This window comes from Gossypium hirsutum, chromosome D11 (genome assembly GCF_007990345.1).
Source record: "Gossypium hirsutum isolate 1008001.06 chromosome D11, Gossypium_hirsutum_v2.1, whole genome shotgun sequence".
NCBI lineage: Eukaryota > Viridiplantae > Streptophyta > Magnoliopsida > Malvales > Malvaceae > Gossypium > Gossypium hirsutum.
In genome coordinates this window covers 33,293,381-33,313,970 of record NC_053447.1, presented here as the reverse complement: position 1 = coordinate 33,313,970, position 20,590 = coordinate 33,293,381, and the positions used below count along the sequence as shown (strand labels likewise).

The 20,590-nt window shown below is 32.8% G+C and overlaps 1 protein-coding gene and 1 non-coding gene across 2 annotated transcripts; one reads left to right on the top strand and one right to left on the bottom strand.

The window, feature by feature from the left end:
* Nucleotides 1–756: 756 nt before the first annotated feature.
* Nucleotides 757–2,241, bottom strand: LOC107911140 (uncharacterized). Its single transcript, XM_016839025.1, has 2 exons — nt 1,576–2,241; nt 757–1,494 (listed from the first exon to the last, which is right to left on the bottom strand). The coding sequence occupies exons 1-2, from the start codon at nt 2,239–2,241 to the stop codon at nt 757–759; spliced, it is 1,404 nt and encodes a 467-aa protein (XP_016694514.1).
* A 17,764-nt stretch (nt 2,242–20,005) lies between these two features.
* Nucleotides 20,006–20,110, top strand: LOC121223905 (small nucleolar RNA R71). The gene has a single exon (XR_005921372.1). It is a non-coding gene; the product is annotated as a small nucleolar RNA R71 (small nucleolar RNA).
* Nucleotides 20,111–20,590: the final 480 nt, after the last annotated feature.

Genomic DNA, 20,590 nt, shown 5'->3' with positions numbered 1-20,590 from the left:
GGACTCGGGTAGGAACTAGCTCTCCTGACGAATTTTTCACCACTGTCACGCCAGTTTTCTTGGGTACGACATGAACCGGGCTAACCCAATCACTGTCAGAGATCGGGTATATCATTCCAGCATCCAACAGTTTTTGGATTTCCTTCTTTACTACCTCCATCATGGGTGGATTAAGACGCCTCTGGGCATCTCTTTTTGGTTTCGTGTTATCTTCGATGGAAATTCTGTGCATACAAGTGGATGGACTTAGCCCTTTTATGTAGGCTATTGTCCAACCAATAGCTTCCTTATAATCCTTCAAAACTCGAACTAGACTTTCCTCCTCGTCTTTGGTTAGTTTGTTTGACACTATCACCGGTAAGGTGTCTTTCTCTCCCAAAAAGACATACTTGAGGTGGTCCAGTAATGCTTTAAGCTCCAAGGTTGGTGGCTGTAAAATCGAAGGCAACATTTTAATTTGGGAAGGTAATAGTTCAAGTTGGTTACCTCGATTCGTCAACGATGGTTGCGTCTCCAAGTGTTTGACAATTTCTCGTAACGGATCTTCTATAATTGATAATTCTTCGAGACGACTTAAAGCATCCATGTCAATGCTTCTGTAAAGGACAGTTTCCAACTTATCAAAGTCATGATATTCAGAATAATTTTGAGTTAAACAATCTATACTATCGATACTAGAAATATTTGATAATGAGTTAGGATGACTCATGGCTTCGTAGACATTGAATTTCATGATTTTACCATCAAACTCCATTGTCAATGTTCCACTCTGAACATCAATTTTTGCGCTGCGGTACTTAGGAACGGTCTTCCAAGAAAAGTGTCAGATGAATTAGTTGAGTTATCGTCTTCTATATTAATAATGTAGAAATCTGCAAGGAAAACAAATTCGTTAACTTTAACAAGGACGTCTTCAAGTAACCCTTCGGGATAGATGACTGACCTGTCCACCAACTGGATTATTACTCCTGTCTTTTTCAAAGGACCCGCGTTAATCAACTTATAAATAGGATAAGGCATAACATTAATGGAAGCCCTTAAATCACACATGGCTTTCTTAATGCCGACATTACCTATTTCACAGGAAATAGCAAACATACCTTGGTCCTTGTATTTGGGCGGAACTTTCTTTTGCAGTATTGCGGAGACATTCTCTCCTACATTCACTCTTTCGTTACCTACTAACCTTCTCTTGCTAGTGCACAATTCCTTGAGAAATTTCGCATAACGATGGATTTGTTTAATAGCGTCGAGCAAAGGGATATTTACCTCCACCTTCCTGAATGTTTCGAAGATTTCTTTTTCCTCATCTTTCTTATCCTTTGCGAGCCTCCCTGGAAAAGGAGGTGGCATCACAACTGGTTTCTGAACTTCTGATTCCGGTCTGGCTTTTGGATCAGAGATCTGCTTTTCTCGTTCTTTGTCTTGCCCATGACTTTTGTCGGGAACTAGTTCCCAAACTTTTTCGCTACGAAGAGTTATTACACTTGCATTCTACCGAGGATTCGGCTCTGTCTGGGAAGGTAATTTACCTTGAGATTCCAAATGATTAAATACCATCGAGAGTTTACTTACTTGATTAGTTAACTCCTGTATTGATGCGTCTGTCCTCTGTTGGTGTTTTGCAGCATCGACGGTAAGTCTTTCTATAATAGCTTCTAGAGATGTGCTCGGCTTGGATGGCTGTTGCGGAGGTCTTGGTTGGTATGATGGATTATATCTGGGGTTAGCTCCGTAATTCAAGTTGGGATGATTCTTCCACCCGGGATTACAGGTGTTGGAGAAAGGATCATAGCGTCTTTGTGGAGGTCCCGGAAGACCTCCGACAGCGTCGACATGTGCCGTTGAATTTTCGTTAAGGATTGGGCACAAATCCATCGGATGTTCAGACGTAGTACATATTCCACATAGTTGGGTCAGATTCTTCTTTTCTATAAGCATAGATTGAACAATATTAGTAAGCTTATCCAACTTATCTTTTAAGGATGAAACATTTACCCCATTAACCCGTCTTGTGGGTTCTGAATTCGGCTGATACTGTTGAGAATTTGCTCTTGCCCTTTGAGAAGTCATATTGACAAACGCCCCTCCACTAGCAGCGTCAATCATTTTCATTTCCTTAGGGAGCAAACCTTCATAAAAATATTGAAGAAGTGATTGTCCGGTCAAACCGTGTTGAGGACAACTTGCACACAGCTTTTTGTATCGCTCCCAATAGTCGTAGAGCGATTCACTCTCCATTTGGTGAATTCCCACTATGTTTCTCCTAAGTTCAGCTGCTCGCGATGCTGGAAAGAATCTGTCAAGAAATACACGAGATAAGCCATCCCACGTTGTAATAGAACCTAGAGGTAAGTAAAATAACCATTCTCTTACTGTATCAACTAAAGAAAAAGGAAAGGCCCAAAGTTTAATTTCATCTTCGGTTACTCCCTGAGGTTTCATGCTCGAGCAGACCATGTGGAATTCTCTCAAGTGAGTGTTTGGATTTTCATTCTTCAAGCCTCGAAAAGTGGGCAAAAGGTGAATTAGGTCTGGCTTCAACTCGAACAGGGTTTCTTCGGTTGGATAGTTGATGCATAACGGTGTTTGCTCGTTGGGAGCACGGCTAGTTGATGAATGGTTCGGTTTGCCATCCTTTCTAGTTCACCAACTTCTGTTTCTTTTGTTTCAAGAAGTGGCCCGGTCTTTGGTTCAACCACTTTGACTTGTTTCCCACGTCGAATTGCCTCTGCACGAATTGTTTGTCTCACCTTTTCGACGTTGGATTCTAGGATCCCTTGTCCTAGCTCAACTTATGTTTTACTTACACGTTTAAGAGCTTCTATCTCTTTTCGTCGTGCTCATGCTAATTTCTTGATCTCTGGGTCGTATTCGAGATCTCTGGATGAAGACCTGGTCATGAAGATGATTTAAACAATTTGTAAGTGTTGCCAGTCCCTGGTAACGACGCCAAAACTGATGGGTGTCGAATCCACCAATATAAACCTACGCCTAATTTGTGATTTAAGCAGTATAGGGAGTAGGGTTAATCCCTTAGAGACTGGGTTTACTGCAAATTGTTCCTCTTTTGACTAGATTTATGTCGGGGCAGTTGTCGTGCCCAAGAAGTTCGGGGGGATAAAATTTGAAGACTTGAAATAAATAAATAAAATGCGTGAAAAGAAAAAGTTGAAAACAAAATAATAAAAACAGTTAAATAAATATGAAGAAAAATTAATTAGAATAAGCTCAACTTTAGGCACGAATTTTCCTCGTCTTTAAACCGATCCTCAAAATTAGATGAACTCCTCTTTTCCAATAAGCTAGTTATAGCTACCAAGGACGCCTCAAACACCAACTCTTCCTTGTATAAATTAGTTATGGAACGTCTAATAACTAACCTTTACCGATCGAACAACCACGAAACGTTCGTGATTTAGAACTCCGGCAGCTTTGCATTCTAGAAGAGCCTAGCTTGAACCAATGCCCTCAACCGTGTGGGACATTTAAATCCGGTTACTACTTCCCTTGACAGAACCAAATAGCAATCTCCACTTGGCACGCCAATGGGTTCACAGAAAACCGATTAGAAACGTTCCTTTCGAAATTCCAACTGTACGTCTAACCACACTAAATCAAACGGTGTCTTTTTTGACTTAATGTTGATCTGACTTTGTGAGTTGACAAAATCATACTCTTAATCCGGAGAAGTAATAAGTACTGGAATTTTAGGAGTTAAATAGCTCAGGTTCGTAACTCACAGGTTTTGACGAGGCTAATTTCGGCCTAAAGCTGAAAATGGGTTTAGTTGGCTAAGGTTTGGGACATGATGGTATTGGGCATAATTGGATAAGGTAAAAAAATAAGTGGAAAGGATGGGTGGCGTAATTAAATACGGAGGCTAGAAATTTAGTAATATATTAAAATGGATGGTTGGCTACTAGAAATGAAAAGGGAATTTGAAAAAAGAAATGCAAACGATTTAAGGAGGTGGCTAACTAGGAATTAATAAATTGAAGAAAAAGAAACTATGAACAACAGATGCTACGTGAGAAAAAATGGAGAAAAGATTGAATTCAATGATGAAAGTTGATTTATGAATTGATTGATGATTAAAATGAACAATGTAGCCTCTATTTATACTAGTGGCCTTGCTAAATTGAGAGCCAACTAGTATAGAAAATCAAGGAAAAATATTCCATGATATAAAAAATATCCCAAAATAATCTCCCACTAAGTCAACAATTTCAGCTAATTATTCTTGGAAAAATTCTGCTTTGGCCCTCATTCTTTGCTTCTTTCTTCAATCTAGCCCAATTGTTTCCTTTTTCTTCTATTTAGCCCCAAATTACACCCTGCACAAAATTCAACAAAAACATGGAAAAATTAGTGGTGCACTCTCATAAATTAACCAATTTAATTACATAAAATATGTAACTTTGGCATTTAATCACTCACTTATCTTAATTTTCCCTTAGGGCGTCAATCTTAAGTTTTAAAATCTATTTGATTTAGTTTAATTTTTAAAATTTAGTCCCTGAACCAAAAGTTAACTATCTAACATTTCCATCAACCTCCCACCTCATATTTAGTTACCCATAATCATACTTAAGTAAACAAAAACATAATAATCACAGAAAATATGCATATAAGGTAAGCACAATAAAAAAGAGAAAGTCTTAGACTTTTCTTGAAAAAGCTTGAAAGTAATGAAATGAAAATGCCAGCAAAGGAAATGCACAAGAACACTAAAGATTAGATTTTTATCTAAGAAAATGAAAATAGGACTGAGCTATATTAAAATCTTGGGATGAAAATGAGAATACAATGAAAAGTGTCATACCCTAAAATTGAGCTCGGTAGTTTTGGGGTAGTGGACTGGATTCTTGGTTCAAGAGTCAGGTTTAATTTTCGAAAAAGATGAGGTTGGTACGAAATTAGGAATTCAGAATTATTAATTTGAAAAATTAATTTAGTAAATGATTTTTGTGAGAAAAAAAGGGAGAAATGGATTTTGAAGAATAAATTTCAATTAAATTGAATTTTTTAATAAAATAATAGGGTTAAATTGGAATAATTAATAAATGAGTGATTAATTGAGACACATGACTAAATAGTAGAACAAGGGAAAGATAGGAGTGTCAAATAGCCATTTTTCTTAAATTTGGTTGTTCTTCCCTACAAGTTTATAAACCCCCACTGTTCATCTCTTTCATTTGCATTCATTTGATTTTTTTAGAAGCTCTCAAATTCTCATTCCAGATCTGAAATTTCTTTCATCCTACCTCCCAATATTCACCAAGTTTTCAAAAATATCTTATAAATTCTATTAATTTATCTATTGTTTTTTCAAAGTTACAACACTTAATTTTCAAAATCAACCATTATTGATCCAAGCTAAGGTAATTTTTTTATTCCTAATCATGTTTTTAGTTTATTTGAGTCTTTAATTTGAGTTTAACTTAATTTTAGATATATTTATCATATATCAGTTAATTTTGATCGAAATGAGCTTAAAAATGGTAAATCTTATATCTCTTTATTAAATCTCTTATTTAAAGTATTTTCAACTACATTTTACTAGATTAAGAGGGTTTTTTATTCATAAATCAATAGATCATGAAAGAAATTGAATAACAAAGTTGAATTTAAAGCTTGTTAATGGAATTTTTTTTTGGAAAAGTGTAAATTTGAGTTCTTAAGTCTAAATTTGTTTAGATCAACTTTTTAGAATATAATAAGTGTTTAGAAAGATTCTTGAGTGGTTAGAATATATCCGGATTGAGAAATCTGAATTTCGACTAGTTTCGGCTAAGTTTTCAGTTTGGAAAATAGAGGCTATAGTATATTGTTTTGTTTGAATTTCTAGTGCTTTGATATGTGATCTAACATATATGTATGTTGTATGCGGTGTGTTTGAAGTGCTGAATCCATCGGTGCTATCATCAAACAAATAGAGAGGCAAGGAGCAAGTCGGTTGAGCTTCTGAAAAAGTGAGTGGAAATGTCAAGGTGAGTGTTCTGGTGTTTGGCTATTGGTAAGTGTAATTTCGGGTGTTAATCAAAGGCTTAGGAGGTCTGAAATGAGACTTAAGGCTTTGGTGTAAGTGTTTTTACCTTTTGCTTGAGTTGAGTAAAGTATGCCTATGTGATGCTTTGTTGATGATGTATAAGTGTGTAAAATAGTAAGGAAATGTGATTTAATATATATATGTGATGTGAGTTGCTGATTTCATGCACATGTATGAAAGCCTAAGTGTGTGAGGCTCTATGAGCATTGTGAAAGTGTTGTAAACACCTATATGTGAGCATGCAAAGTGAATGTGTAAAGTATTTGTGAAAATGTGAAATGGTTGTATAATATGCATAAAAAAGTAATAAACCATGTGTTATTGTGATGTATTGGCCTTCTAATCACTTGGAACCATTGGATATAGTTGGCATGCCATAGGATTGTGAGTACTCACCATTATGTGTTATATGTGATGAGCATTAAGGCTCATGGGACAATGTGGAGAGATAAGGGAGCGTTGAGCTGAGCTCTGTTCACCAGGACAGCGTGGTGTGTTTAGAGAGTGTTAGTCATGAGCTACAACATATGGCTTATTAAGTCTTTGGTGTGCTTAGAGATCCGAGTATCCAATGTATATGTAAGCATATATGTGTTGCATGGTCCTTAAGTGCCAATATATCTTTTGATGACGCTACTTGAGATTAGTATGTTGTTATACGTTGTGGTTAAGTATGTATGTCCGGTATTTGAAATCTAAAAGTATGTTCTCTACTTGGAAATCATGATTGTGTAGTTAAGTTTTAACATGCCTTATTTTACTTGGATAATTATGTTTACTTAGTAGTAACCTTAACATTCACTGAGCTATATTTCGCTCACACTATTCATTTTAAATGTGCGGTAAGTAAAATACCAAAAGGTGTAGGCAAGTGAGCTAAGTGAACCAAAGGAATCTACCATCTTAAGTAGGTGTATTAAACTTGTGTTAGTTCTTAAAAGCAACGTGATATGGAATTTTGGAAGGAGACATTTTATGTTGTTTATAGATTGTTTGTGTAACACCCCTAACCTATACCCGTCACCGGAATAGGGTTACAGAGCATTACTATAAAAACATACATAAAATCATACATTTCCAAACAATAAAATAAACATAGCATAATCCATTCATATACATGCATATCATCCCTTAATTGAGCCCACGAGGCCTTAGAAACACTTTAGAAATAATTCGGGACTAAATCAGAAACATTTGGAACATTTAAGAAAAAAGTTTGAAAAAAATTGAAATGCAGGGGTCACACAGCCGTGTGGCCAAGCCATGTAACATCAAAATAAGGATACACAGTCGTGTCTCAGCCCGTTTCCATGCCCGTGTAAATATCTGAGTTGGGTCACACGGCCAAGCCACACGCCAGTGTGCCAGGTCGTGTAACTTTCAAAATGGCCTCACACGTCTGTGTGCCAGGCCGTGTGCTGGGCCGTGTAACTGCCTGACTTGTAACCTTTAAAACCTAAAGGGGACACACGATTGTGTAGCATGGCCGTGTGTCACACATGGGTGAGACACACGTCCGTGTTTTAGGTCGTGTGGACATGAATTTGGCCAAAATCAAGCCATTTCCATCACCTATTTCAAGAATGTACCTACAAGCCATTTGCACCCTTGACCAAGGCATCAAAATATACCAAAACATGCACAAAATGACCAATTCATTAGTCCAAATTCCGTTCAACCAATATGCCATATAGGCACCTCAATCAGAATCAAAATAATATACCTAAACATAAGCATATTTGATCACATTGCTATCATTTCAAAACATACCATACTTGAACTATACCATGTCAATATAAACTTACCATTTGGACCATTATTCACATGCATCAAAATCACATAAGTGAGACAAACCAAACATTTCCAAATGGTACTAAACAATCAACATATATATATATATACATACCAACATCAACACTTAACATTCAACTCAAACTTTAAACAAAAGTCTACTTATACATGCCATTATAACCTTGGCCAAAACATCAAAAACTACCGATATGTTTGCTGGATAGTATGATAGGTTTCCGACGAGCTTCCAAACTGATCGAGCTTCTGATAATCTATAAACATAGGAAAGAAAACTATGTAAGCATATAATGCTTAGTAAGTTTGTAAATCATGAATACAACTTACCATTTCAGAAAAACCTTATAATTTAAATATGATTCAATCCAACATAAGCTTAGCACAAGCCTAAGCATCATTAACAACATATGTTAGTGCTTTAACATATAACTCAATTGAATTATCACATGATAACGTAGATTTACATGAACATAATGCCATTGAATTCATACTTTTCATAAACATAGATATGCATTCATTGATCATTATCATTTCATACATTTCCATATGTTCATAATATAGTCGATTGGAATACTTATTGTTCCTTCCCTTTTCATGTCCGTTGAACCATTTAGAATAACATCAGATATGTGAGAAAACTCACACTAAGTGTGCTAAACATATGGTCGAAACCATTCCTATCTTTTTCCTTTACATCATAGCTCACACGAGCTGTAAAATGGGTCTGCTCACACAAGTTGACGGTCAAAATGTAAGCTACACGATGCCACTCACATAAGCTGACGAGCATCTGCAACAAATGCAGGACCTCAGCCATCGGTAGAACATTCAAGACCAACACTCGAAACATGGTAACCTTAATGACAGGTTATTTGTATCCTATATATTCCTAAGGTTCAAATAGGGCTTGATCATCGTCGTAACATCGTTGGATTTCCACAATTATTTACATGATAAATAGCACAATGACATATGAATCAAAATAACATTAAATCGTTATTTAAACATACGAACTTACCTTGATTATAAAGATGTCAAAATAAGATCAACTAATTCGAGGCTTTAGCTTTTTCTCAATCTAGATCCATACGAGGTTTATCTTGATCTAAATAAGAAAATTAAATCCATTTAATACTCATACTATTCAATTTATTCCAAAATTCATACTTTTGCAAATTTATATTTTTACCCCTAATATTTTAACTTCTTTACAATTTAATCCTTAAGCTAGTAAATTGAAATTTATACAATGTCATCCATATTTCATGCTAGCCAAATTACCTAAGAACTTATATCAATCCATACAAATCATCATTTCACAACTTTACCATGGTATTTTACTACTTTTACAAATAAGTCCCTAAATGATAATTTCATCAAAAATCATTTTACAATACTTGTTTATTTAACAACAATGACTCATAATCTTTCATTAAATTTTAAGAATCATGCAAAAATTCTCATAGAAAAACCCTAAACCTTTAATAGTTTTGCAAATTAATCCTTGGGCTAGATAGATTAAGCTATAACAATCGTGAAAACATAAAAATCATTAAAAACAGGATAAAATTATAGTTATATGCAAGAGAGAGCTAGCCGAATGTTCAAGGTGCGACAATGGAGGGTTTTTCTTCCTAATTTTGGTGGAGTATCTCACTCAAGAAGATGATATATTCATTTTAGGCTATTTTACCTTAGTTATTTACTTTACTAACCTTTAGTTAAAATTAATTAAAACATTAATTCCTTGCCCATATTTGTCCACTAACAATAATAATGGTCTAATTACCATCTAAGTCCTTTCACATTAAAGTTTCATAGCTATTTGATACCTTTAGCTACTAGAACTCCACTTTTACACATTTTATAATTTAGTCCTTTTCACTTAATTAAGCATGCAAACGTCAAAATTTCTTAACAAAATTTTTATACGACCCTACTAACATATCGTAGACATTAAAATAATAATAAAATTAATATTTAATCGTCAGATTTTTGGTCCCAAAACCATTGTTCTAATTTCACTAAAAACGGGCTGTTACAGTTTGATTACTAGTTGAACATTTATATTGATGGTATATATGGTTGATATGTTTTGATGCATGTTGGAAAAATGTTTCATGTTTGGAATGTTAGCAGACTAGCTAAAATGTGGTAAAATAAGCATGTTGGTTATTGGCCCTTGAGGCATGTTTTAATAGGTGAATTGGTATGTTTTGACTATTTAGGTATCTTTGAAAAGCATGAATGGTAAATTTGTCATGTTGAATTTGGATTTTTAGAGCCCGAGATGTTTTCGAAAAGGTTTGAAAGTTTGCATGCTTATGTTTTAAATGTTTAATTTCATAAAAATGCAATAAATATTATATTTTGGATAATTCTCAATATTTTGATAGTTTTACAAATTTAGTTTCTAATTAATTGATTCTAAGATTTTATAATCGGATTAAGACAATCATTTTTCCAAGGGTCTAATTAAGTGTTCTAAGACTAACACATGCCCTTAGTTTAATTTTATATATGATACTCATATGATAAGCATGAAATGATGATTTTACCACTATGTGTGCTAAAGGCATGAATGATTGTTAAATAAGCATGCAAATAGGTTTAATTTTGCTATGTGATTTAGAAAAAGGCGAATAAATAGCATACTGAAAATTCGGCCATGGTGCTAGTTTATGTTAAAGGAGTGTTTTATGGCATATCTTAAGTAATGGAATGTTATGAATTTTGAGATTAATTTGCTAGTTAAATAAATGACAAATGAATTGATTGCGTATTCTTAATTTTGACATATGCTTGGTATATGAAACGTAATAATATATGCTTGAATAAACTTTAAGTATTCGAATGACATGGATTTGATGGTGATAAGATTAGAACATTGAATTCATGAAGCACAGGTGATGTATTATTGTTGTGTGATAGCTTGGTTCGAGAAATTGGTTAGGTAAATGGTAAGTGAAAGCATTTATGGATATAGAAGAAAATTTGGAGTGAATATGGAATTTAGCTCAATTAAATGATTTCATCAATTAAACATTGTATATACTAGAATGTGTTAGTGAATTACATATTCGTAAATTGACATTCAAAGTTCAGTTAGTGATATATGAAAATAACATGAAAAGATTTATGTTTGTGATTAATATTGATTCTGACTTAAAGTGGATTCTTCAATATTGGATTGATTTAACGGATATATTGAGCATATGAATGGGTATGTATTAGGCCTTGTAAACCCTAATTAGTGACTCGAAGATAATAATTTGAAATTTTTTAATTTGGATGAAATTTTATAACTCGGTTAATATGTTTATAAGTGTATTTATTTTGGTAATGCCTCATACCCTATTCCAGCGTAAAATACAGGTAAGGGGTGTTACAATGTGACATCACCAGATTCGGCCCTAATGTTTAGGCCGAGTTTGGGGTGTTACATATCTGAAGGACTACGCCAGAGCACTACTGCTATTGTGAGATAAATGTTTTGTTTGTATTATGCATGAAGCGTGGGGTGACATCTAGGAGTATCTTTTAAAAGAATTTCTACAAATAACTTCTTTTTGTTAATACTGTTTTTCTGAAATCTTTGTAAAATTTCATGCTTTGGATATTAAATATTGTATGTTGTTTAATAAAGTTACTATAGTTGAGTTTAAATGCCATAAGATTTAAGCATTATATTTAATCCAATAATGGTTTAATTCAAACATTGAAGTTTTACAAAGCTTTTGTCAGAACTGATTTTGAATTCAGGATGATTTCTAAATAGTGACACGTCATACTTGAATCTTTCTAAAGGATCGGGTTTGGCGTGTTACACACTAAGCTCCTAATTTGGCTTAATTTTACCTCTCGATCTCCATTTTACCAAGTTGGATGAATTAGTTCGGTTTATCTCTCGACCTCACCCAACTAAATTGGGACTATCAAATTGGTGCCCGGTAAGATCTCCTCTCAATCTTATTTATCTTGATTTTCCCTTAGAGGTGTCAATCCTAATTCAATTTCCAATTTTGCAATTTAGTCCCTCAACCAAAAGTTAACTACCTAACATTTCCATCAACCTCCCACTTTAGATTTAGTTACCAATAATCATATTTAAGAAAAAAAACACAATAATTAGACAAAATATGTATCTAAGGTAAACACAATAAAAATGAGAAAAGCTTGGGCTTTTCTTGAAAAAGCTTGGAAGTAATGATAATGACAGTAAAGGAAATGCACAAGAACACTAAAGCTCAGATTTTTATCTAAGAAACTGAAAATAGGATTGAGCTATATTAAAATCTTGGGATAAAAATGAAAATACAATGCAAAGTCCAAGTACTTAAAGGTAAATAACACCTAGCTACAGTAAAACTAACTAACAAACAACTAACACCCTAAAGCTATACCTAAAAACCCTAGAAATGAAGAAGCAAACTCTAAACCTTAGCTACAAAGATGAAAGAACAAAAAATAAAGCAGCTCTCTTTAGTTCTCAGCCAAATATGGTTTTTAACATCTAATTACAACCCAAAATTTTAAACCAAATTGCCCCTGGATATTGTATTTTGATTGGCATTGGTGTTGGATAAAAACTACCCCTGAAGTTAAATTTCTCCTCGTCGAGCATCGGAATCGCAATACCCAAGCTCTGGTATCGCGGTACCCTAAGCAGTATTGACCTTAGGAGTCTTGGGGGGGTCTCGACATCGCGATACCTATCATTGGTATCGCGATATCACTGGAAATGACCTCAATTTCCTTCTCTTCAGCACTGTCAGGGGTATCACGACTTTCATGACTCAATATCGCGATACCCCCTTCAAGAGGTGGTTGCTTCGATTCTGGGCCATCCTCAACTTCCTACACCACTCAATCATATTGTTAATTCCTTATGGCGCGTTTGACCAATTTGGGACTAAAAAATAACTTAAAATTAACAAAAATAATTTATTAATGTTAAGAACTAAAACCCGTCAAAAGTAAAGAAAATACATCTAAATTTCTCGAGAATAATAAAGAAAATACATCTAAATTGCTCAAGAATGATCTCCATAAGTGTAATGGAGAGCCTAATTTGACATATCAAATTACGATAGATCAACAATGCACGTGTAGTTGTGTATATTAAATAATATTTTTAATAGTATTAGTTTTTGTTTAAAATTTTTTAATGATTTTCTTCAAAAATATCATTAATAAATTGAAAAGTAATGTAATTACAAAATATATTTTAAAAATATTTAACTAATTCAGAATTAGTTATATTAATTTTATTTAAATTAAAAATATTTAATATTAAAATAGTACAAAAATTATCATGATTTGAGTACTAGTATTGATACATTACAATTTAAATAATATTATTAATAATTTCTTACAAGTTATTTATTTTATATATGGTTATTATTGTTAAAGTTGTTAATATTCGTTTTTTTTAATTTTATATTTATCTTTGTTCTACTTTAATTAATTAGTGAATGTAATTAACTCTTATTATATTTGAAAAATAGAATTTTAATTTGAGAATTGTTATCAATATGTATCTTTTTTTTAAAAAAAGACGCCATATTTTAAGCTTAATAATTTAATGATTATTAATTTTAATATTATAACATTAGAAGGTAATTCAATTAAGTAAAATCTTAAAAGAAATAGATAATTTATTAATTTTTTGTAATAAATAGAGAGTGCCATGTGTCAAAAAACTGTAATGTAATGCATGTGTTTGATTGTATGTATCAATTAAAATATATTTTATTTATTTATAAAAAAGTTTTACAAAATTTATAACGTTTAACTATAATAATACAATTTATCAATATTTAGTTGAAGTTATATATTAAATACTGAAATCATGGAGACTAAAATGTTTATGTTAATTTCATAAAAGTAAGATTTTATAAATAAGAAAGGAAAAAAATATAAGGCAATTTTTTTCATAAGTAATTGAAAGTATATAGAGATTAATGTAGGTAACATTATTAAGTTATTTTTGAATTAAGAATAAATATAAAATTATAAGGACTAAATTAGTAAATAGAAAATACAGGTCTTGTAAAAAATTAAATGTACCCAGAGATTTGTGTTGAAAATGTCGCTTTCAAGTTTTTCGTCCGTGCAATGCATGGGTTTTAATGGATATAAAAATTATCCATCTTAGACTAAATAAAAATGAATAATAAAATAATCAAAGAAAAAAAATTAAAAAAACAATTTAAAATATTTTCAATTAGTATATATTACATAATATATATTTCAATGGGTATCTAATTTTGCTTCATTAAAGTTTTATTTGGATTTATTTTTATTTTAATTAGTTATATTTAAATTTTTTATGTTTTATTATTTTCTCATATTTATGTTTGATTTAATTGTTAAATGCTAATATTTGTACTTTTATATTTTTGATAGAATAATATATTGTTTCAATATTTCAAATATCTCTTGATGAAATCATATAGAAGCATAAAAGACACTCAAAACACTGTAGTTAAGAACATGCAAATAAACCAGTATGGATTACCATACCATCGATTTACATTATCAAGAAATGATCAGCTAAAATAGAATCGAAAGTTTGTTTTCATGAATTTATTAAGATTAAAAGTAAAGAGAATGTGATATAAAGAAGGAAATATACAAAAGCCCTTGATTTAGGAAATAATTTGATTAATATAAAACATTGAAATTGATATTATAGAACTTATATGTAAAGTGTAGGATTTAAGGAAATATAACCATAGTACATTATTGCGAATCTTTAATTAAAAATTATGGCATGTTGATGACATAATTGTATAAAGGGTAATTACATATAAAGTTTAAGTTTCGAATGAAGTAAAAGTAGAGTAGATATAAGTTTCACTTTGGGTAAAAAGAACTTGCATGAAACAATCAATCACAAACACTTTATTTTAACAATTGCTTTTATTTATAAATTTCAGCATAATATAAATAATAAATGCAAAGAAATAAGTAATTCTTTAAACTTTTAGTCAACATAAAGCTCTTTTTAGACTCATATAAGCAATCTTTGTAGTAGAATCTAAAGTGTACAATTTCTTCATGAAAGTGAGTGCCAACTGTCTTGGTAGGTGACATTGAGATTCTGCAAAAAAGAAGCAACATTTAATGAGTAAAAGAAAATTGCTAATAACATAAATAGTGAGTATATATGTTTGGAAACAATATCATCTTCAACGCGATTAAGATATGGTGGTGAAATTTCATGAAAATGTCACGTAGAAGAACTTCAACTTACCATTCCTAAAAAGAAAAAAAACAAAACATACATTAAATCCTTAACATGGAATAGTAATGAAAGACTGAATTTAAAAAGAAAAAAAGATTACTAAAACTTGTAATTCAGAGATAAAAGAAAAATCCAGAGTTGTGTAAATTGTAAAATGCTTTTCATTGACTAGGAATTTTTTTTTAACATTTTGTCTGATTATTAAAACAGGATTCTATTAATAAAGCATAAAAAGAAATATCATATAAACTGTAAACATTAATGATATAGTAAATCATATTCACGCATAATTTTGGCATAATATATAGCTGACTTACCACTTTTGATATCAAACACTTAAGTTCAGTATATTACAAAGCATACAAGCATTAAGGGTATCAAATGCAGGAATCCGTCAATAAATTATACAAGTACTTTGATTATTCTAGCAGAATACAAACAATCATAAATGCAATTATTCAGTATGATTTCAAATTGTGAGTAAGTTTCCCTAGATCACATATGGCTTTTCGGCTTGTAACGTTTTGAGGCTTAGGGTATGTATGGATTTCAAGAATAATAAGCATCAAATAGTTTCAAGCATGAAAATAGTTTGACACGTCATATTGTCCCCTATTCTCCCCCATAGTAACCCTTTCCCGCTCATCGCTTTATTTCTCCTTCTTTCACCTTCCTTATGTCTCCTCATAGGAAATTTCAGCATCATATAGTAACTATGATTAGCTTAGGAGTTTATTGTGTAATAATGAACGAGTTTTCTATCGTTCTGACTTTGTCACTTTTCTTTCTTTTTCGCAGTACCTCACTCACAATTGCTTTTATTTTTCACGTACTTTTTCTACCCGTTTAATTGTGGCTACTCGTGTAATAAGCTTATGATGGCTATTGTGAAAGAGTTAATTGTGGACATGGTATACTTGCCATATGATAGTGAATATGTTATGCTAACAATGTGATTATGCAGAGATAAAGTGCAGTGAATGGTAAGTAAATATATGTGTTAATAACAGATATTTTGGGCTTGTGAACCTTGAGACCATTGGATATAGTTGGCATGCCATAGGATTGTAAGTACTCACCTATATGTGTTATGTGATTTGGACGTTGAGGCTCTGGGACATGTTGGAGAGATTAGGGAATGTGAGCTAAGTTTCATTTAATGAGACATGTTTGGTGTGATGGAGAGCATTAACTATATGCTTCACTTTTTTGGATATGTTCGACTCTATGAGTCTTTTGGTGTGTTGGAGATCTGTGTATTTGATGAGTGGTGATAGAGCTCACTTTTACGTTTCATAGCTCAAGTGTCAAATTATCTATAAATATTTTTATGAGTATTGTGATATATGCTTAAATATTGTGTAATTATATGTGTAATGCCATGTAAATGAACTAGTAAATAATGCACGAGTGGGTATAATATGACATTAGAGCTGGAACTGTTAAGGTTGTGCTATATGGTTGTTTTGTTAATGCTTGATGAATTGTTTACATGGTAGTAATTCTAGGCATTCACTAAGCTTGTTAAGCTCACCCACTAATTTTGATCCATTGCAGATTAGTAGCATTCCAGTGTGAGCAGTGTGATTCCAAGGGGTGATCCAAGGCAAGTCTTTTATATTTATTTGTAGGTGTTTATTTACCCGTTCATGTTTTGGGAATAAGGCAATGTTGTAGAAATATTGCATAAATGTTTCCATGATGTTTTTGGTTATTTTCATAGCTTATCAATTATTAGGATTTATGTATACTATTCTTGTTATACGTTTGGTTACTCGGACATGTTTTCGATGATTGAACTATTATTGTGGTCATTCTATTGTTTATTTGACGAGGTATTAGTTACATGTTGAATAATTTATTGTATTTTTGGTGTCTAGAGTAGAGGTATCGATATTCGAGTTTTATAAAACAATACCTCTATGATATTCCATTGTGCAAGAAGTTAGTATTGTAATTTGGTATCGATACCTTATCACAAGTATCAAAACTCGAGGTAAAATAATCGATACTTTAATAAATGTACCGATATTTTTTGGGATTTGATATTTAATAATTTCGATGATGTTTTGGAACCGATTTTCCAATTGGTATCAATACCATTTAAAGGAATTTTCGATACTTTTGTTTTAGTATCAATACCTACATAGTCAGTTTTGAAATTCTTCTAAATGAACCCTATGCATGTTTAATTATATTTGTAAGATTATTTGAAGTATGTTTAGTATGTATTAAGGATGATTAGAGTAATTTTGACTCATACCTTGTGCATATGTTAAAATGGAATACTTTTCTTTAAGAATGAGCTAATTTGTACTGTGTATATTGTGAGACGGTGGTGGCATCCTAAGATTCGTGCTTGGCAATCTGGCTGAGTATAAAGTGTTACACTATTGGAATAATAGGAGTTTAGGAACCCTTAACCCTAAATGCAGATTCATCAGATTCCCTTGGGAAATCTTGTTTTTCTATGTTTCCAAATCCTTGCATCGAGTGAGTCTATTTCGAAAATAAGATTTGCAAAACAAAGATTTTGGGAAGAAAAGGAGATTGGGAGATTTTGAGAATTTTAGGGTTTTAATAAGTTTAGAGGATTTTGAAAGAATTAGAGATTAAAGTAATGGTTAATAAATGTTTTGGAGTTTTAAAATAAATATTTGTGGGCTTAAACCAAGTATAATTAGGGATTAATCAGCTGGGTTGCGCAAATGGGTCGGGTCAACCCTACAGAATGTTGCAGCGATATCGTGACATAGGGGTTCTGTGTCGTGACATCCCTGTCAGTTTTTCGTTGTTGCGACATTAGGGTTCGATGTCATGACACACTCTGGGATTTTGGATTTCTACGTAAACTAACTTTTCCGTCACGACACACAAAGTCTGTCTCGCGACGTCGAGTTGATTTTCTCAACTCTGTTGATTCTAGCCTTAGTGTTGCGACACGAGATTGTCATGTTGCAACATTGACTCTATTTCTGCCCAAATTTTCAATTTCAAGAATGTCACGGTTTAATAAAAATTAAAATCTAAACTAAACAATTAGTTAAATATACAACAATATACAAAAAGTTAAACATCAATTTAAAAATCAAGTTTAGTACCATATTCATCCGATAACACCATTATTTCACATAAGGATGAATCTTTGGTTCTTTTAGTATTAGTCCATCGCCCATCATGCCACTCAACCTTCTTTTGTTTATCTCTTTCCTTGAACTTAATCTTTTTACCTGCATGGATTAAAGGAAGTAAATCCCTTGATTTGGGTTTATTAGGGTTAAAAATAGATAATTCATTACAATGCTCCCCAAAGTCCTTTTTATTTTCTCCACTCTATTGGTGGCCACATTTAGAAACTTTCGTTTCACCATTAATCTTCATTGTTAATTCATTATTTTCTATATCAATGGTGGACATTGAAGTGGCTAGATTAGGTCTTTACAACAGGATTGGTATCTCTCGATCTTCTTCAAAATCTAGAACTACAAATTCTGCTGAAATGATAAATCTACGCACTTTGACTAGCACATCTTCTAATACTCTTTTCGGATGCACTGAAGATCTGTTAGCCAACTGTAGTATTATTTGGGTATTCTTGAGGTCCCCTAACCCTATTTTTTCACATATTGATAGAGGCATTAAATTGATACTAGCTCCTAAATCGCATAGGGCTCTATTGAAATGAATTCTCCTTATCTTTATGGGAATTGTAAAGCTTCCCGGGTCTTTCAGCTTTTAGGGAACCTGTCTAGGAATAATAACACTACAAGAAGTGCTCATGTTAATCTGTTCTCCTCCCTTAATTTTCCTACGCCTAGAAATAATTTCTTTTAAAAAATTAGTGTACTTAGGAACTTACTCAATTAATTCAATCAAAGGTAGATTGACATGAACGTTTTGAAAAAGTTTTAAAAAATTACAAACTCGTCTTTATCTCATTTTCGCTTCTCTTCTAGCCTTGAAGGGAACGATATCTTTGCAACGATAGAATCTTTAATTGTTTCTATCTCTGGCTCAACTGTGGGTGCAACTACTTCCTCTATTTCAGGTTCATCATCAACTTCTAAAGGTTCTTCCTGAAGATCATCAGTATTCTCCTTATTCATCTCTTTAGTGGGGTTCTCTGGGCTACTCAATACTTTACCCGATCGGAGTGCTATAGCTTTTACATGCTCATTCTATTCTCTAAGAGGATTATTTTCGGTATTATTAGGAATACCTGTGCCAATTTGTCTTGTTATATTCCCCATCATGCTCATCAATTGGCTCATTTGATCTTCAAACTTCGTCAATGTTCTTGTTGAATTGGTGCACTCAAACTGCACATGCTTCATGTCTATTCTCATTGACTACATTTCCCTTTCGATTCTATCCAATCATTGAACACATACAGTATGGTCATTGGGGTTGGCCCTTTCTTGAGGTTTCTATAAATAAGGAGGTTGATAGTTAGTGTTTTTAACTTGATTAGAGCTATTACCTCCTCCTAGGTTTCCTTCCTATCTCAGATTTGGGTGATCTCTCCATTTGAGATTGTATATATTTGAAGAGGGATTTCTACCCTTGTTTTTGATATAGTTCACATTAAGAGGAAGAGCAGTTTGTCTCCTCCATATATAGATAGTGCATTCTTTTCAGCCTCTATTCGGTTGATTTTGTCTATTAATTGTTGATATCTGTCATCCTCCTAGACAACCGTCATTGTAGATGATCGTTGGTCTTATATATATCATTTATTTGGCCACTGGCAAGATTTCATTGCCATACTTTCTATTAATTCGTACGCATCCTTATATGTTATGTTCATTAACGCACTTCCTGCTGCTCCATCTAATCCTGACCTTGAATGCACATCTAACCCATTGTAGAAAATTTACAATCGTAACCACTCAGGAAATCTGTGGTGTGGGCATTTCTGAATCAACATTTTAAAACTCTCTCATGCTTCATGAAAAATTTCCCCTCTAATTGTTTAAACATCAAAATTTCCCTTCTTAGCTAGACCGTCTTGTTAATGGGAATTTCCCTGTGAGTTCGTCCCATGTCGTGATGGATCCTGGTACCTGCAAATCTAGCTAAGAAAAGGTGTTATTGATTAATGATAAGGGGAACAACCGAAGACAGATAGCATCACCAGTGACGCTATTGTATTTGAAGGTATCACAAAGCTAGAGGAGCCATTTTAGATACTAACTCAAATCTTCTATCATTGTTCCTGGAAAATACAAATTATTTTAGATTATCTAGATCATAGCTGGCTTAATCTCAAAATTGTTGGCTGTGATAGTTGGCCTCTTTATACTCCATTGAACCATATCCAGATTTGGTAGCGCATATTCCCTCAAAGTCCTCTCGTTACGTGCCATGTTTATAGTTGCGGTTAGATGTGCAAGTGGTGGTGGATCTTCTAGATTTTTATTGTAAGCCTTGTTAAACAGTGGATTCTCACATGGTGGTAAATTACCTCCAGCAGGTAACAG